A 14,600-nucleotide genomic window follows, 5' to 3' on the forward strand; every position below is an offset into this window, starting at 1 on the left:
CGACACTTTTTGTAAATAAGGTTCATCTGCGGATCCGGGGAAAAGAACTGCGACTTGCTCATTCTAGTTTCTACTGCCTGAGATGGCGCCATCCTTGGAGGAGCCTGTAGCTACTCCTATTCTTCCCGAAGTGCCAGGTAAACTGTCGCGCAACAAGTTCAACTATGAGCCAGGCCGGACTGTGGTTGAGAAGCACGACAATTATGCCTACCAAGGCTTGTTGCCTTCGTTCCCTGACTTGCAATGGGAGCCCATCGGCCCTGTGCCGTACCAGGAGAAAGGCCTGCTCGGGGATCCCAACTTCAAGAACCTCCTGAGCTCGGCCACCGATGTCTTCGATTATAACCCCAAGATCGGAACAGAAGTTCACGGCGTCAATCTTGCCAAGCTGACTGATGCCCAGAAGAATGACCTCGCTCGTCTGATTGCTGTGCGAGGCGTTGTTTTTTTCAGAGGTCAGGACGATCTTGATATTGACGCTCAGCGGGAATTGGGACATTATTTTGGGACACTCCACAAGGTGGGCAGTCCCGGATGATAGAGGCTTGACTGAACTCCAGTACTAAGGCTGCACAGCATGCAACAACTGCCACTCCTAAAAACGGCATCGAAGATGTTCATGTAGTTTACACAGGCGACAACTCTATTGATCAAAGGGCATTGTTTGCTCCGAGCTTTCTGTGGCATTCGGATGTAAGAGGGGCCTCCATCCAATAGAAGACGCTCGACTAATTCGATTATCAAGGTAACCTATGAAGTTCAACCACCATCATACACTTCTCTGAAGGTCATCACCGGTCCACCACGGGGTGGTGGTGGGGACACATTGTGGTCTTCCCAGTATGCTGCATATGATGCGCTCTCGTCACACATGCAGACCTATCTTAAAGGTCTGACAGCTCTACATTCTGCGGAAATGCAGGCCAGCGACACAAGAGCGTCCGGACGCACTGTGCGGCGTGAGCCAGTCACAACAGAGCACCCTCTGATTCGCACAAACCCTGTAACTGGCTGGCATAGTCTGTGGTTCAACCCTGGCTTTGTTACCAAGATCGTAGGCGTGCCCAAGCTCGAGAGTGACTCAATAATTCGCTACCTCACAGAGGTGATGGCAACTACCCAAGAAGCTCATGTTCGTTTCCAATGGAACAAGAACGACGTAGCATTTTGGGACAATCGTGTAACTGTGAGTGGTACGAGATCGAGTTTGATACTTGCTTCTAACGGTAATCCTAGAATCACACTGCATCATATGGCTTTGCGCCCCACCGTCGTCATGCTGTAAGAGTTGCAGTACATGCTGAAAGGCCGTATCTGGATCCAGCCGGCCAGTCACAAGAAGAAGACCTGGCTGCACGTTATAGTCTGCCTCTTGTGAACAAGGACGGGGCTCGGCAGTCCAATTACAACGATTGAACAAAGCTACAGCATGGGATAATAACTGACATAACGACATGACGGGCGAACTGCACAGTTTCAAGGGATAGTTACAAGGAATTCGGTTTTGCACAGTTGAAATTTTTTTTAGGGCATAGTGGCGTTTCGGTTCTAGTATTTACATTCCAAAACGAGAGCTAGAAATGTGAGTGTTTATAGATGATAGATTCGATCAGCCGTTATTCAAGTAGAATATCTTCTGTGGTCGAAATTCCTTTCCCGTTGTCATTCAGGTACTATTCGAACCATCTGAACCTTGAACGGCAGTCGGGCGCAGGTCGTGATTGACCTGCCTGCCTCAACTGTCAACATTGAACCTCCCGTCGAACAACCACTCCTCTCGCTTGTGCCTAGAACCTAAACATCGATCAAGCGAACCTCCTCAGCGTCTTTTCCAAATTATGAACGACGCAATAGGTAGCTCTTTCTCTGAAAGCCCAAGCATTACAGATTCAGCAGCTTGTCACCAAAGTCTCGACCCAATCGACCTCCTCAACAGATTCCGGGACACTGAGCTCACTCGCAATATCTCGACAGGTGATGGACTCATTACTATCGGACATACCCTTGTTAAAACCGCAGATAACGCAGTCGCCGCTAAATTCGAAAATGAGAAATTGCAAATAGGAAAGGAGGGTGCCAGATACCTATCTTCTGTTATGAAAGAAGTATCCCAGGTTCGAATCTGGAATGACCTCACAGAAGAAGAATGGAAATCGAATAGGCCCCTATACTCACATAAATCAGGCATGAAATTAGAATTATCTATTTTGGCTGCAGAGCAACGAGATGCAATGGTAGCCATTTGTCAAAAAGAGGATCCATTAGTTGTTTTGAATGAAACGATCCCGATGTTAATAAAGCACGAGAGATGCACTGTTGATGAGGGCCTAGAGTTTCCAGAGCATTTTTTGGAACTCCCAGATATACTAGAGCATGATTTGAGATCCGAGAAGCTGGAAGCTTCTAGAGATACCGCTCAATTTTTGACATCTGTTCTAGGGTATCTTGATGACAACGATGGTGAGAAGGGAGGCGGCAGCTTCTATTATGTCTGTAACTCGTTACTCCGTTTATATGACCATGGCTCACATCAGGATCTACAGAATGATCGTCACCGGGAAGTCTCTCCGCTCTATATCGAACCTGCAGCACAATATACTCCCGCCTCTAAGTCATGGCCGCATAAAGAGAGTCCCAATTTCTTGAGCTGGGACGAAGGGATTGAAAATACACCTAAAGCTCAAAGTGATCCCCACGAGACACGAAGACACGACGAAAGCAAATACTTCATGTCACAAATACCGTCAATCCCTGAGAGAGAAATCGAAATATCTGAAGGTTCTGACCATCAGCCAACTGCAAGCCCCCTAAAAGAGACCATACCTATTGTTGAAGCCAATGGAAAGAGAAAGCTTCCGGATGAGACTTGTCAAACTGATAAGGATGCTATACAGGACAGTGTTGGTGGTGATGCTAACCCAACAGGGTCGAAAACTACGCGACCGTTCGGGTTTAGAGATAAACAATTACAGAATATCATCACACCAAGCATGTTGCCTTCATCACTAGGAACCCTATCATCCTTTATGCAAACCAGAGGCCAGAATAAGAAGCGTCAAAGGCCTAGCAATGAAAGTCCGTATTTCAACAATCCTCCAATGTCTAATAACGTATCTGTCCAGGAAAGCGGAGAAGTGGCCAAAACTGAAGAAATCACTCCTGAATCGCCTTTCCCTCAACATGCTTCTCAAAATGATCTCTCCAAACCGTGTTTCCGATTTCCCCTGAAGGAGTCGGTAAAACCATTACTCCTTATTCTATCTACAACGCTTCTACAAGCCAACCGTTCCCTCGTACATTCTCTTGAAAATGTGTCTACGACTCAAAATCTACGATTGATATTCCGCGACTACACGTCTCGGCTGCAGACCAAGTCTACGGTGCCTGACACTCCAGGTATAGTTGAAGAAGCAGATATTATCTGTTCTCCTTCAACCGGCATATTACTAACAACATCTCAAGAAACAACTCAAAAATACCTACCTGGTCATGGCTCTCCTACCTTCGACAGTCGGCTAAAAGAGAGAATAGCGCTAGTGGCATATCGATATGAGAGATTATACGTACTTGTCCAGGTCCCGGTTAGCGTTAATGCTATAACAATGTCGTCAATAAGAGAACTTGGCACATTCTGCGTTTCATTGGGTCGGTCGTGCACCGTGCACACATTGCTCGTACCGCCAGACCACATCCTCGAATGGATCCTAGCTATAGCCACAAAATATACTATTGTCCTTCCTGATATGCTTGATGAGAAAGAGACCCAAGAAAGCGAAACTTTATGGTCGTCATATCTCGACGATCAAACCCAATGGGAGCTCTTCCTTCGTCATACCGGACTCAATCCATTCGCTGCGCAGAGTGTCCTTGACATTCTCCGAAACCATCAACCGCAATCTTACGCCACTGATAACGGGGATAGAGCGTCCGATCTGTCCAGTTTTATTGAGATGTCACCGATAACGAGAAGGAAGATGTTCCAGGAGACTGTCGGCGAGAGGGTGTTGCAACGAGTAGAGAGGGGTATTGAGACAGACTGGCAGGTCGAGTGGGCGGTTGATCTGAACTGAATGCGCACGATATATTTAAAATACCGTAGTAATCACAGATAGTCTTTTTTTTTTTTTCAATTTAGAGAGGAGATTCATTAGAGCCTACCATCGAACATAATTGTGGCGACTCTTTGTAACCAGACTACTCAACAGAGCCAGGGCTAGAGTATGATAATTGTATCAATACAAGAAGTTTGGTAAGGAAAAGGAAATATGCAAAATCGCTGAATGAAACACATCATGCATGCACATCAAGGTTAGATTTGACATATCCCTCCCAAAGTGACAATGAGTATTAAATATTTAAATCCTTTCTTTCCTTTCTATTTTTCGCTTTTTTCAGATGATTTTCTTGGTGTGGCGTGATGATACAGGTGCTTTATGGTACATTGTTTTGGGATTGGTTAATGTCAAGACATCGTAGCAGTCCAGGCTGTGACGAGATAATTCGATATAATCACTGATTGCGATTCGGGAGAGGAACGATTACTCGTTGATCTTAGCCAGGATCCTAGGTAGCTAGTCAGTATACAATGCAATCATCTAATCCCGAATACTCACTCAGAGTCCCTGAAAAGAGTGAATTCGTCCTCGCCGACCTTGACAGGGCTACCACCGAACTAAAAATATCTTGATCAGCCTTGACCCTAAAAAGCATTTGATTAGGTCCACAGATTCCCAGCAAGGAGACATACCTGAGGAATCAGAACCTTATCACCGCTAGCGACGCTCATGGGGATCTTGTTTCCGTTTCGGTCAATAGCGCCAGGTCCGACAGCCAGAACTGTGGCCTGATTGATTTCCTTAACGGTGCTCTCGGGCAAGAAGATACCGCTGGCGGTCTTGGTCTCAGGCTTGACGCGCTGGACCAGAACGCGGTCCAGGAGGGGAACAAGGTTCTTGATGCTGCGCAGGGCCTGTTTTGCAAGATAAGAGTCAGTGGGACAATGCGCTGAAAGAATCACGATGAGATCTTGTTGCGTCAAGCTTGGTTGAGCTTGAGGAGCTCCGACAGATGCGAAAATTCGAGGGTACGTACCATTGTGTTAATATAGGGAGGTGATAGATGTCTGGAGAATCAAGTGCGAGTGATAAAATGGAATAGGAGCTGGCTTGATGCTATGCTGCGAAAGGGCTTGCGATAATTCGTGATTGAAGAAAAGATCGAGAGGTGCTCCGACTGTCGCGAGCGAGAAATTTCCAGAATGCCAAGACTTGGGGAGAACCCGGCCGCTGCGGAAGGCAAAGCCGAGGGTGGCCGCCAAAGGGGCTCGTTCCCTATCACTTACTAACTACCTGTCTTCCAGAGAATTGCTTCATTATCTGGCATATCTTCGTCTTTTTGAAAGATAACAGCTAAATGGGATAACGATATATGAAAACCAACGCCAAACCCGTCCAGCCTGGAAAAATACATGTATTGCACGTCCATATCACCATCTACGGTTCCCTCGTCCTCTGCCGCCGCCTCCGCCGTATCCTCCCTGCTGATTGTAACCACCGTAGCCCATTTGCTGCTGACCCTGTCCCCCGTACCCTTGATTCTGCTGTCCTCCGCCGGGCTGTCCCATCATGGCTTGCGCATGCTGCATAAAGGCCATCGGGTCCATGGACGACGGATCGAGACCCTGAGCCATCATACCGGCAAGCATACCCTGCATCATATCAGGAGACATATCTGGCATCCCTGGCATCCCAGGCATTCCGGCCATTCCTCCACCGCCTCCACCTTGAGCTGACGGCGTGGGGGCAGGCGGAGGAGCTCCAGGCATCCCAGGCATTCCACCCATAGTCATGAAGTTTTGCATGTCATCCAATTGCTTCTTCTGGTCCGTAACCTCTCTGCGCAATTCTTGTTGTTTGAGACAATAGCTAGCCCACGTAAACTCGTCGAAGCCGTAGTTGAAAAAATCTGTAATGTCAGACCCAGGTCTTCGCCACGGCTTGTCGTCCTCTGTTGGGAAATCTGCATCCAAATCCGTTGCAGTCACTGGCTTTCCAGTAGCTGGGTGGATTGGGTCGGCATCAACATCGATCGTCGATGTGCGTATAGCAGGATATTCGGTGCCAGGCTTCAGTGTCGCTACTGGTCTGCCTTGACCAGGCGCCGGTGTAACACTTTCGGTTTTTATGGGAACAGACGGCGTGGATGGTTTTATATCGGCTGAAGCAGATCGGTGAGGCTCGTTGACTGCAGCGACATTTCGCAGATGTGCACTTTACAATCAGTAAATGCCGAAAAGTAGTAGCGAAGGAACCTTACAGATTTGAAGCTGAGTCTGCCGGGGCTTCTGTAATGATATTGAAATCATCCTAATTTTTTATAAGCCATGCTTGTGTGGTTGGGTCTGTAGGACCTACATCATCGTCTTCTTCCTCTTCCTCTTCAAGCTCGTAGGGTTCATCCGCCGCGTTCGCATTTCCTGCCGTCTGAGCATGCCCGTTCACTTCATGCTGAGGTGGGAACGAGTCGGCGGGGTCATAGAGATCATCGTCATCTTCGTCCATGGTAAATATAGGGCGTGAGTGTTAATCAAAAGCTGCGGGGTGTTGTTGATCAAGGATGGTTTAATCCAAGCCGGCGCGGAAGCTTCAACTAGCATATAGCTTAGCTTAGCCTAGCCCTAGCGACGAGGTACCAAGCTGTCAATCTTCAAACTGCGCCCTCGTTGACATGTTGCCTCGAGAAAAAGTTTACTTATAATATGAACTCTTCTAAATTACGAGAAGCTCCATATTTAGCTTTACTTGCTGCTTGGTGCTGTCTTGGTTTGCTGACATCTTGATTACGGTCACGTGCTTCCGACAAAACATTGGACTTCGCCGCCGGTAGAAATTTGATTCTTCCTGCTTCCTATTCCCTTTCTCTATAGACGCACGAATAAGTTGCGAACACAGCAATAATGCCACCTTCAACAGAGCCACCAAGTGGCACGTCAACTCCGCGATCATTTACCAACCAATCCACCTCTGCAGAGGAGCTTCTCAAGTCGCAAACCGTCGGTCTAGTTCATCTTTCCGATTTTCGAAAACGCCGGGCAGAAGTTTTGGAGCAGAAAGAGCGCGAGGCCCATGACAAGTCATTAGGCAGATTCACATCTGCCACTTCAAGAACTGCGACACCTTCACAGGGAGATGTGACCGATGGGTAAGTCACAAACCCCTCGCCAATCCTGTCACCTAAGACGAGACATGCTAACAGAATAAGAATAGTGCGTCGACACCTGCAAGTTTATCATCAGATGGCCGACCTAAAAAGAAAAAGAAGGGTCTAGCGAAGACCAAGTTGTCGTTTGGAGATGATGAAGAAAGCAATGACACCGGAGAGGATTCTACTACAGTCAAACGAGGCAAGCTAAAAGTAGCATCTATGAATTCAACAGAAGAAAATTCTGGATTACTGGGGCGCAAGATTGTTGCGAATCCAAAAGCACACCCGCCACCGAAAGCTCTCACGAAAGCGGCGATTGAAGCCGAGGCCGAGGCCCGCGATCTTCTTCGAAAGGAATTCCTCGCACTTCAAGAAGCTGTCAAAGCGACAGAGATTATAATCCCATTTGTCTTTTACGATGGCACGAATATTCCGGCTGGCAATGTGAAGGTCAAGAAGGGAGACCCTGTATGGCTTTTCCTTGACCGATGTCGAAAAGTCGGTGCAGAGCTTGGTGTCGCAGGAGCTCAAAGTAGCGGGCGTGTGAAGCGAGATAATCGTCGCGAATGGGCACGCGTTGGTGTTGATGACCTGATGCTTGTGCGGGGTGATATAATCGTACCACATGTGGGATCCCCGTCCTCTACTAGAACACGTTCACATTTACTGACCATGTTGCAGCACTACGAGTTTTACTATTTCATTGCGAATAAAGTGCCCAGCTTCAATGATGCTGGTGGCCTGTTATTCGACTTCTCGACCGAGGCGCCGCCGGAAAAAAATGATGATCCCCTTGCGGGGTCGAGCAATGAGGATCTTGAAGGAGCCGATGCTGATCCTGTCCTGACAAAGGTTGTGGATCGCAGATGGTATGAAAAGAATAAACATATTTTCCCAGCAAGCTTGTGGCGAGAGTACGAACAAGGAGATGACTTCCTTTCAAAAATGAAATCAACAAGACGCGACGCCGAGGGGAATGTGTTCTTCTTCTGAGACTTTCAGGGAAATAAAGCGAAAACGCCCATTATTGCCTACGAACATCTATGATGATTGAATAGAGGTGCAAAGCTGCATGAGTTGGATATCTTATAGGCCAATCAGGGGAACATCAAAGCTCTCGTTGCAAATATAACATTCTAGCAGAGTCAAAGTCCCAGCTACCATTGACAACCACGCCTGACGGCCGCGGCGCGCTCATCGTTCAAATCAGGCTTTTCCTTTTGGAAGGGCCATTTTTCGAACGAGGATGAAGAAATGATGAATGTCTTACGTGTAACCAATCCCCGCACCGTAAAGACTGAGGAGACTATTAGGGGAATATATCGAAACATCAACAAATGGCGGCCAGTATATCTTCTCAACGACTCATCCTTTCTAGTCGCGCCGAATCTCCTTGCGGGAAGTCTTTCGGGGACTTAACGTAGAGTCGATTAACATGCCAGATGACTTTATATATGCCTAAGCACTTACCCCGTGGTGTCTATCTATCATATCCTCAGAATGGCTAATGTGCAGTCTAAACCAACTCGATACAACGGGTTCTGACCACGGGTCCGAGGCACTGCACAGACTCTGAAGCCTGAACCATCTTTCACTACATAGGAGCGAACGATACGAAGATTAGCAGAGTATATATGTTTAACAATAAATGCAGTATATAGACCTATAACCTGTGTAGCTGAGTTTAAAATAAAGCCGGAGTATAAGTTAGTAGTCACACAATTCAAGCCGGGCACAGCGCTGATTGGGCTGCGCGTCCCTCGTCGTGGGGCACGCACCCAGGTGTACCTCATCACCAGCCAGTCCGACCGATATCGTCCGTCAATCTCCCACCCCTCAAACACGACGAGTCACCCATCTCGCAGCAGTAGCTCGTCCTGAGCACTCGCTTCAGCTTGCTCCCAGGAGGCCGCTTGACCCCCAAGCATATTCTTCTTCGGAAGAGATATGACCGCAACGAGACGCCTCTTCAGGTGTCGGACCCCAAGTCCTGTTGATTCAAGACCACTGTCGAAGAACTCGTGTTGACCGATTGATGTGGACGTGACATCCAGAAACGGACAATCCTCTTTGCTGTCTGTATTCAGCAGCTTTGCCGTTACTTCTCGCAATGTCGGCCACAACACCCTCTATGCCGGCACCCACGTCCGGCTCTGTGTTTGCCAACGCCACCACGTATAACAACGGATCTTTATCACCTCTCGCACTCCTCAAATACCCCCTTCACGCAATCCGCCAAGTCGAAGCTTTCACCTTCGCTACACTTCCGCAGAATGTTGCACGTCTAGTCGGTCTCGATACTTTACTAGATAACGGAGCAGGAAGAGAAGGTGATAACATGGCAGCTGCGGTAGTAGCAGCCGCTACAACTGCTGGTGCGGATCGTGCAGCTGAGGGACTTGCGGATGGTTTTGTTGGCGAAAGTTCTTTCAATTTTACGGATATTCTACAAGCAATGAGGCGATTTAGTGGATTCTTCAGCTACATGACGAGTCGATGGTCTATAGCCTGTTTCTCCGTTGCTCTTATTCTCAATCGTGTGACGATATATGCGTCGACAAGACGCCACCTCAGCCTACCGTGGCATAAGCGTCTGGCTCTCCGCATCGTTCCCATCATTGTGTTCATGGCGCAAATATTGAATTTATTACGCGCAATGCGATGTCAGACGTCGCCAGATTACTCTAGCATTCGTTATGGCCACCCCGAGAAACATTTCACGTTTGACCACGCTAGTGAAGGTGGATTTATACATGCTCTAGGTTCGTCGCTGTTGGCGTGGGAGACAGATCAGCAATCTTGCAGCGCTGTCCATATGGACAAACATGCGGGGAGCACCGATATCCCTTATGGATCCTTTACCTTGCTATGGCCAGTTTTCATGAGCCTCTGCCTAAGTCACTTTGTTGAAACACTTTCATGTGCGCTACAAGGCCGCTCAACTGTGACGGAAGCGGGGATGTCAATATTCGAACATTCGCTTGCATTTGCCGAAGCAGAAACCATGATAAGCCAGTCAATAGGCCTGGGGATGTTTGGGTTATCAAAGTCTAGCTCGGTGAAGGACGATCTAAAATCCGCAGGAGAAGGTTCATCTGCGCTGCACTTGTTAACTCGTACACAAGTTCTTGAAAGGATGAATGTAACTCCCGAATTATTGCTTATAATTCTGATATCATGCTGCAACAGCTTATTGTCTAATGTTCTCGATGTTGTTGGGAAACAGAGCAGATATCGCCTTGTGAATACGACCATTTGGGGACTATGTTTCATGGGAGCCATGGCTTGGGGATTCCTGGACAACAGGTCATTTGATTCTGAAACAGGAGTGCTTAAATTTCCAACGGTTTGCATCGTGGGTTTTGTTCCACACCTACTTATTCTCATCGGGATTGCTGTCTGTCTTTGTATATATGGGCTGGCCGTTCTCATCACAGCATTTGCGTTACCACCAGATCTGCCACGGCCATCAACTTTATGGGAAAGGTTTTCCTGGGCGAACGAAAACATGCAGGGCTCGAATCAGATTCGAAATGTACGTCTCAACATGCACGAAGACTTTTATACCACACTTCTCCGTATCGGGTATGCTGCTTTGACTGCCGCAAGTGAGGCTGTCTTCCTAAACGAAGGACGTAGCGTGGTAGCCCGTCGGCGAACGTGGTTAGAGGATGAACGACTGGCAGAAATCGAAACATCACGACGAAGAACCTCAGTCAGGTCAAGCGCCTGGGGGGGACCTCTGAACACTCCCCTGGACAATCCATCCACATTTAATTTCGACATTTCTCACCCGAAAAACGAGAATTGGGAAAGCGGATACAAACATGAACAGAAAATTGAAAAATTAGCAAGCCATTCACGCCCTGCTCAGTCACAAACAAGTCTCGGTGGCGTTGGTGCATTTCAAGGTGCAGCTCGGTGTTATCATGGATTCGCTTTTTTCAGGGGTATATTTTACTTGATTTCTAGATGGCTTTTACTTGGATTGAACAAAGTTTTGAACCGGCTGGGTATTACGCTACGGCCTCAATGGATGCTCCGATTCATTGGATCCAACATGAAGGGAAAAAGGGCCAGAATGAAGGAGGAGCCCGCATCATTAGACTTTTGGATTCTCACAGACGACGGCGAATTGGAGCTGCCCGAGGATAATGAATTCGATGTGGAGAAAGAGATGCGGAAAAGAGAAGGCTTCAACCAGCCGAACTGGGGAGAGGTAGACGAAGCTCGACTGGAGAGTAAATTGTACAACTGGTGGAGCGCGGGCGGATCATGGGGCAATCAAGACGAGAGTGGCGACTATGTTCCCTTAGAAACCGATTTTGACGATACCACCAGCGTCATCTCCATGCAGACCAATGGTTCGGAGTGGGAGGATTATGATGCTTCCGACGGCCGCCGCACCCCTACACAATCAGACCCTTTCCCTGTTATACGATCGCGAGAAAGCACTCCTCTTCTCGAGACACTGCTAGATACGTCGTCTCTCGCTCGTCTCCTCGACCCTCGGGATCAAGAAAGCAAGAACGAAGCCCGCATTTTAGCAGCACATCTCGTCGCCGACAAAGAAGGACGCATTATGACCCGCAGCCGTCTACGATCCCAAATCGAATCCGAGCGAGCACGTATCTTACTGCCGGCACGCTACCAATCCAGCAGTAGCTCCAGCATCAACAGTGACAAACTCCGCCCCACGCCGGAAGAAGAGGCCGACATTCTCGAGAAATTGATCATCTCTCGTCGTCACGAGGCAGCTTCACAACGTAGTGCCGACGGACCATCACAAACCTCCTGGCAGACTGGTGCCGCTGGCCTAGGGACTGATGGACCGCAGTGCGTTATTTGCCAAACATCTCCCCGTTCGGTCATTACGTGGCCCTGTCGATGTCTCTGCGTGTGTGAAGACTGTAGGGTCAGTCTTGCGATGAATAATTTTGGGAGTTGCGTGACATGTCGTCAGGAAGTTAGTGGATTTGTAAGGTTATGGGTGCCGTAATTTCTTTTCCAGTGTCTAGGTACGAGGTAGGACATTACTTCTGCAGATATTATTGTGTATTCTTATATAACCATTCAATTGTTTATGACTGTCAATTGCATCCTGATATGTTAATACACATTCTCAGTTTAGAAGATTCATACAAGCTGTCGACGATTTCAATTCCACATTCACGATTTTCGTATCCTAACCAGGCTTGAACGTAAAATCTTTAAATCGTCCGAAATCCAGAGTCGAGCTTGCCTTTTCAACGTGATGCTGTCCACCATGGACGAAAGCTTCCCGCGGCGGTGCAGGTAGACGTGTACGGTGGTGATCTGGAGTTGGAATGGACGGTTGGGGAACTACGTATTTTTAGATCAGGGTGGTCTTTTGCTAGGCAAGAACACATACCAGAAAATGGAAGCTTTGGTGGCGGCATCCCTTCGATATCAATACCAAGTCCACTTCGGCTTTTTCTTGAGCTTGCTCCTCCACTCCTCTGGTGTTTGAAGAGTTGTTCTGCACCACTAGTAAAAGTCTCTGGCGATGTCAAAGCATTGAAATGCCTTGACGTCACTCTCGTGGTCTGGGACACTATCGGCCTACTATCATTACCGGTCAAATAATCTATGCCATTCATGGGCACTCGCGTATTGCTCGTGCGAGGTAAGGATTTCAAAGCTTGTGAAACTGAATCCGAAGCAGCAGTCTGGATCTGGGAACGCATGGCTCGGCTTTTCAGCAGATTGTAAAGATTGATCATTTGCGTGTGCTTCTTGCACTTCTCTTGGTACATTGTAATGAGCTCTTCATTCTTCTTTTGGACTTGATCCTGTGCCAACTGTGCCTCTTTTGGCAACCGAAAGTCAGTGAAATGCTATTATCCAATTATCCTCTAGGGAGGGACTTACCAGTAAGTTTGCTTTGTAAAGTTGATATTTCGGTATCAGCACTACTGATCACTTTCTCAAGATCTGTGTTTAAGGAACGGTATTTATCTGTAAGACTTTTATTCAGATACTCCTGGTAACATCTAGTTCACGTAATCTTCGTCAGTGTATGAACAACGAAGACGGAGAGAAAACAACATTTCTTGTGTTGTCTGATACGCCCAAAACGAGAGGGCTCTTCCTGCGCACTCCATGATTGTCGTTGGGTCCAAGCCACTCATCACGCTAGTCTTGTAGTCCTCCGATGGGTTGAGAATGGTTGAAACAGCGTCGTCAGGATTCGGCAGATTTGTCTGGCATGCTGGACAGCTTCGCGTTTGAGCAGTTGGTCTCGAAAGACCAAGGCTTTCGGCACACGTTAGACAGAAAATGTGTCTATTGGGCCATCAGATATAAAGATGTCTGATGTCAGCGGATCATCCCAGCCGCACATGACAAGGGTATACGGACGAACAGGTGGTTACCACGGCCCGGTCGTTCAAGATCGTCCGGCAGGTCAACGTATTGCAGCGAAGGGAAAAGTCTAGTGTTTGCGTCATGGATGCGCGAGGAGAAGGGTAGAGTGTGTATATAGTAGAATTATAGACAGAAAGACAATTGAATCCAGTCAGCGCATGTCAGGTGATGTTTGTTGCAGTGCGACCCCCTCCTGCCAAATCGGGAAGGCGCAGGCCCATCGCTCCTTCTTCCGGAATCAATTCGTTGCCCTGCACAAAGCATCACAGATCAGATTAAAGAAGAACCATACAAGCATCAATTGATCAACTGGCTACATTATATTCGAAGCGACACACTCTTTTGTGCACGTATATATGTGCAGAAGGGCATATTCCACCCCCTTTTGAAAATTCGCATCAATTGCTGTCTCGCAGCATTCTCGGTAGCACTCCTGGCCATGATACAGTAAACTTGACCGGCTGATATATGATTCTAGTGACTGCCGCCGCTCGACAGATGATAAAGCCAGGTTTGGAGGCTCTCGCATTGGATGAAAGATTTCATAGAGAGGGCTCAGATCACTCTGGTAGGACGATCATTAATCAAACATCACAACATGGTCTGGTCTCCGTCGCAGGTACTATTAGTACCTCCATACTCCTCCAGGTGCAGAAATACATCGCAGCAATACATATGTGCGTCACAGCCGGGAGAGATCTGCACAAGCCCTAGTGGGATAGCCAGGGGCATGCTTATGTTGACACCTCGCCAGTGCATACATTCTGTGCGTACTGCATGCTCCTACGCTGTGCAGAATGTAATTTACCGCCAAATCACGCACCGCCTATCAAACTTGGCGGGGGGCAAAAGCCTGGCCTAGCGGGCTATAGGCCGTGTTGTGACTGGCCCAGGACTTGTTTTCCTCCCAATGACCGACGGCGCTGCCTCCCTTCTCCACAGATTGTTCCTTGGCCCCATCCGACGTGAGGTGTGCCGTCGATGTTTCGCCTGGAACTGCTAGTGAACTA

The 14,600-nt window shown here is 48.0% G+C and overlaps 7 protein-coding genes across 7 annotated transcripts; 4 read left to right on the forward strand and 3 right to left on the reverse strand.

The window, feature by feature from the left end:
• Positions 1–82: 82 nt before the first annotated feature.
• BGW36DRAFT_297882 (alpha-ketoglutarate-dependent taurine dioxygenase) lies at positions 83–1,416 on the forward strand (the record flags this gene model as incomplete). The annotated part of the gene is made up of 4 exons (XM_046211386.1): positions 83–520; positions 577–693; positions 746–1,186; positions 1,237–1,416. The coding sequence occupies 4 exons, from the start codon at positions 83–85 to the stop codon at positions 1,414–1,416; spliced, it is 1,176 nt and encodes a 391-aa protein (XP_046071239.1).
• A 190-nt stretch (positions 1,417–1,606) lies between these two features.
• On the forward strand, positions 1,607–4,070 carry BGW36DRAFT_462192 (uncharacterized protein; the record flags this gene model as incomplete). Its single annotated transcript, XM_046222159.1, has 2 exons — positions 1,607–2,489; positions 2,544–4,070. The coding sequence occupies exons 1-2, from the start codon at positions 1,839–1,841 to the stop codon at positions 4,068–4,070; spliced, it is 2,178 nt and encodes a 725-aa protein (XP_046071240.1). The 5' UTR covers positions 1,607–1,838.
• Positions 4,071–4,304: 234 nt separating this feature from the next.
• Positions 4,305–5,289, reverse strand: BGW36DRAFT_184109 (putative chaperonin). The gene is made up of 4 exons (XM_046209742.1): positions 5,092–5,289; positions 4,748–4,969; positions 4,614–4,672; positions 4,305–4,563 (listed from the first exon to the last, which is right to left on the reverse strand). Exons 1-4 carry the CDS (start codon positions 5,092–5,094, stop codon positions 4,539–4,541), a joined length of 309 nt encoding a protein of 102 aa, XP_046071241.1. The 5' UTR covers positions 5,095–5,289; the 3' UTR covers positions 4,305–4,538.
• On the reverse strand, positions 5,216–6,608 carry BGW36DRAFT_417512 (Fip1 motif-domain-containing protein). Its single transcript, XM_046219386.1, has 3 exons — positions 6,414–6,608; positions 6,316–6,365; positions 5,216–6,269 (listed from the first exon to the last, which is right to left on the reverse strand). Exons 1-3 carry the CDS (start codon positions 6,558–6,560, stop codon positions 5,486–5,488), a joined length of 981 nt encoding a protein of 326 aa, XP_046071242.1. The 5' UTR covers positions 6,561–6,608; the 3' UTR covers positions 5,216–5,485.
• A 347-nt stretch (positions 6,609–6,955) lies between these two features.
• BGW36DRAFT_297490 (XAP5 domain protein) lies at positions 6,956–8,196 on the forward strand (the record flags this gene model as incomplete). Its single annotated transcript, XM_046211362.1, has 3 exons — positions 6,956–7,200; positions 7,266–7,830; positions 7,885–8,196. 3 exons carry the CDS (start codon positions 6,956–6,958, stop codon positions 8,194–8,196), a joined length of 1,122 nt encoding a protein of 373 aa, XP_046071243.1.
• A 1,117-nt stretch (positions 8,197–9,313) lies between these two features.
• BGW36DRAFT_360154 (putative ubiquitin-protein ligase) lies at positions 9,314–12,202 on the forward strand (the record flags this gene model as incomplete). The annotated part of the gene is made up of 1 exon (XM_046214143.1): positions 9,314–12,202. The coding sequence occupies one exon, from the start codon at positions 9,314–9,316 to the stop codon at positions 12,200–12,202; it is 2,889 nt and encodes a 962-aa protein (XP_046071244.1).
• A 186-nt stretch (positions 12,203–12,388) lies between these two features.
• On the reverse strand, positions 12,389–13,673 carry BGW36DRAFT_397885 (uncharacterized protein; the record flags this gene model as incomplete). Its single annotated transcript, XM_046218340.1, has 5 exons — positions 12,389–12,546; positions 12,596–13,033; positions 13,096–13,217; positions 13,273–13,509; positions 13,585–13,673. 5 exons carry the CDS (start codon positions 13,671–13,673, stop codon positions 12,389–12,391), a joined length of 1,044 nt encoding a protein of 347 aa, XP_046071245.1.
• Between the last annotated feature and the right edge of the window lie 927 nt (positions 13,674–14,600).

This window comes from Talaromyces proteolyticus (genome assembly GCF_021365285.1).
Source record: "Talaromyces proteolyticus strain PMI_201 chromosome Unknown BGW36scaffold_7, whole genome shotgun sequence".
NCBI classification, from domain to species: domain Eukaryota; kingdom Fungi; phylum Ascomycota; class Eurotiomycetes; order Eurotiales; family Trichocomaceae; genus Talaromyces; species Talaromyces proteolyticus.

Excerpts from the sequence above, each read along its gene's own strand:
- BGW36DRAFT_417512 (XM_046219386.1), bottom strand. The coding sequence starts at position 6,560 with ATGGACGAAGATGACGATGATCTCTATGACCCCGCCGACTCGTTCCCA. Across the intron at positions 6,366-6,413 it reads AAGAGGAAGAAGACGATGAT|GATGATTTCAATATCATTAC; the intron begins GTAGGTCCTACA and ends ATAAAAAATTAG. Across the intron at positions 6,270-6,315 it reads GCAGACTCAGCTTCAAATCT|TGCACATCTGCGAAATGTCG; the intron begins GTAAGGTTCCTT and ends CTGATTGTAAAG.
- BGW36DRAFT_184109 (XM_046209742.1), bottom strand. Across the intron at positions 4,673-4,747 it reads ATAAGGTTCTGATTCCTCAG|TTCGGTGGTAGCCCTGTCAA; the intron begins GTATGTCTCCTT and ends AGATATTTTTAG. Across the intron at positions 4,564-4,613 it reads ACTCTTTTCAGGGACTCTGA|GATCCTGGCTAAGATCAACG; the intron begins GTGAGTATTCGG and ends CTAGCTACCTAG.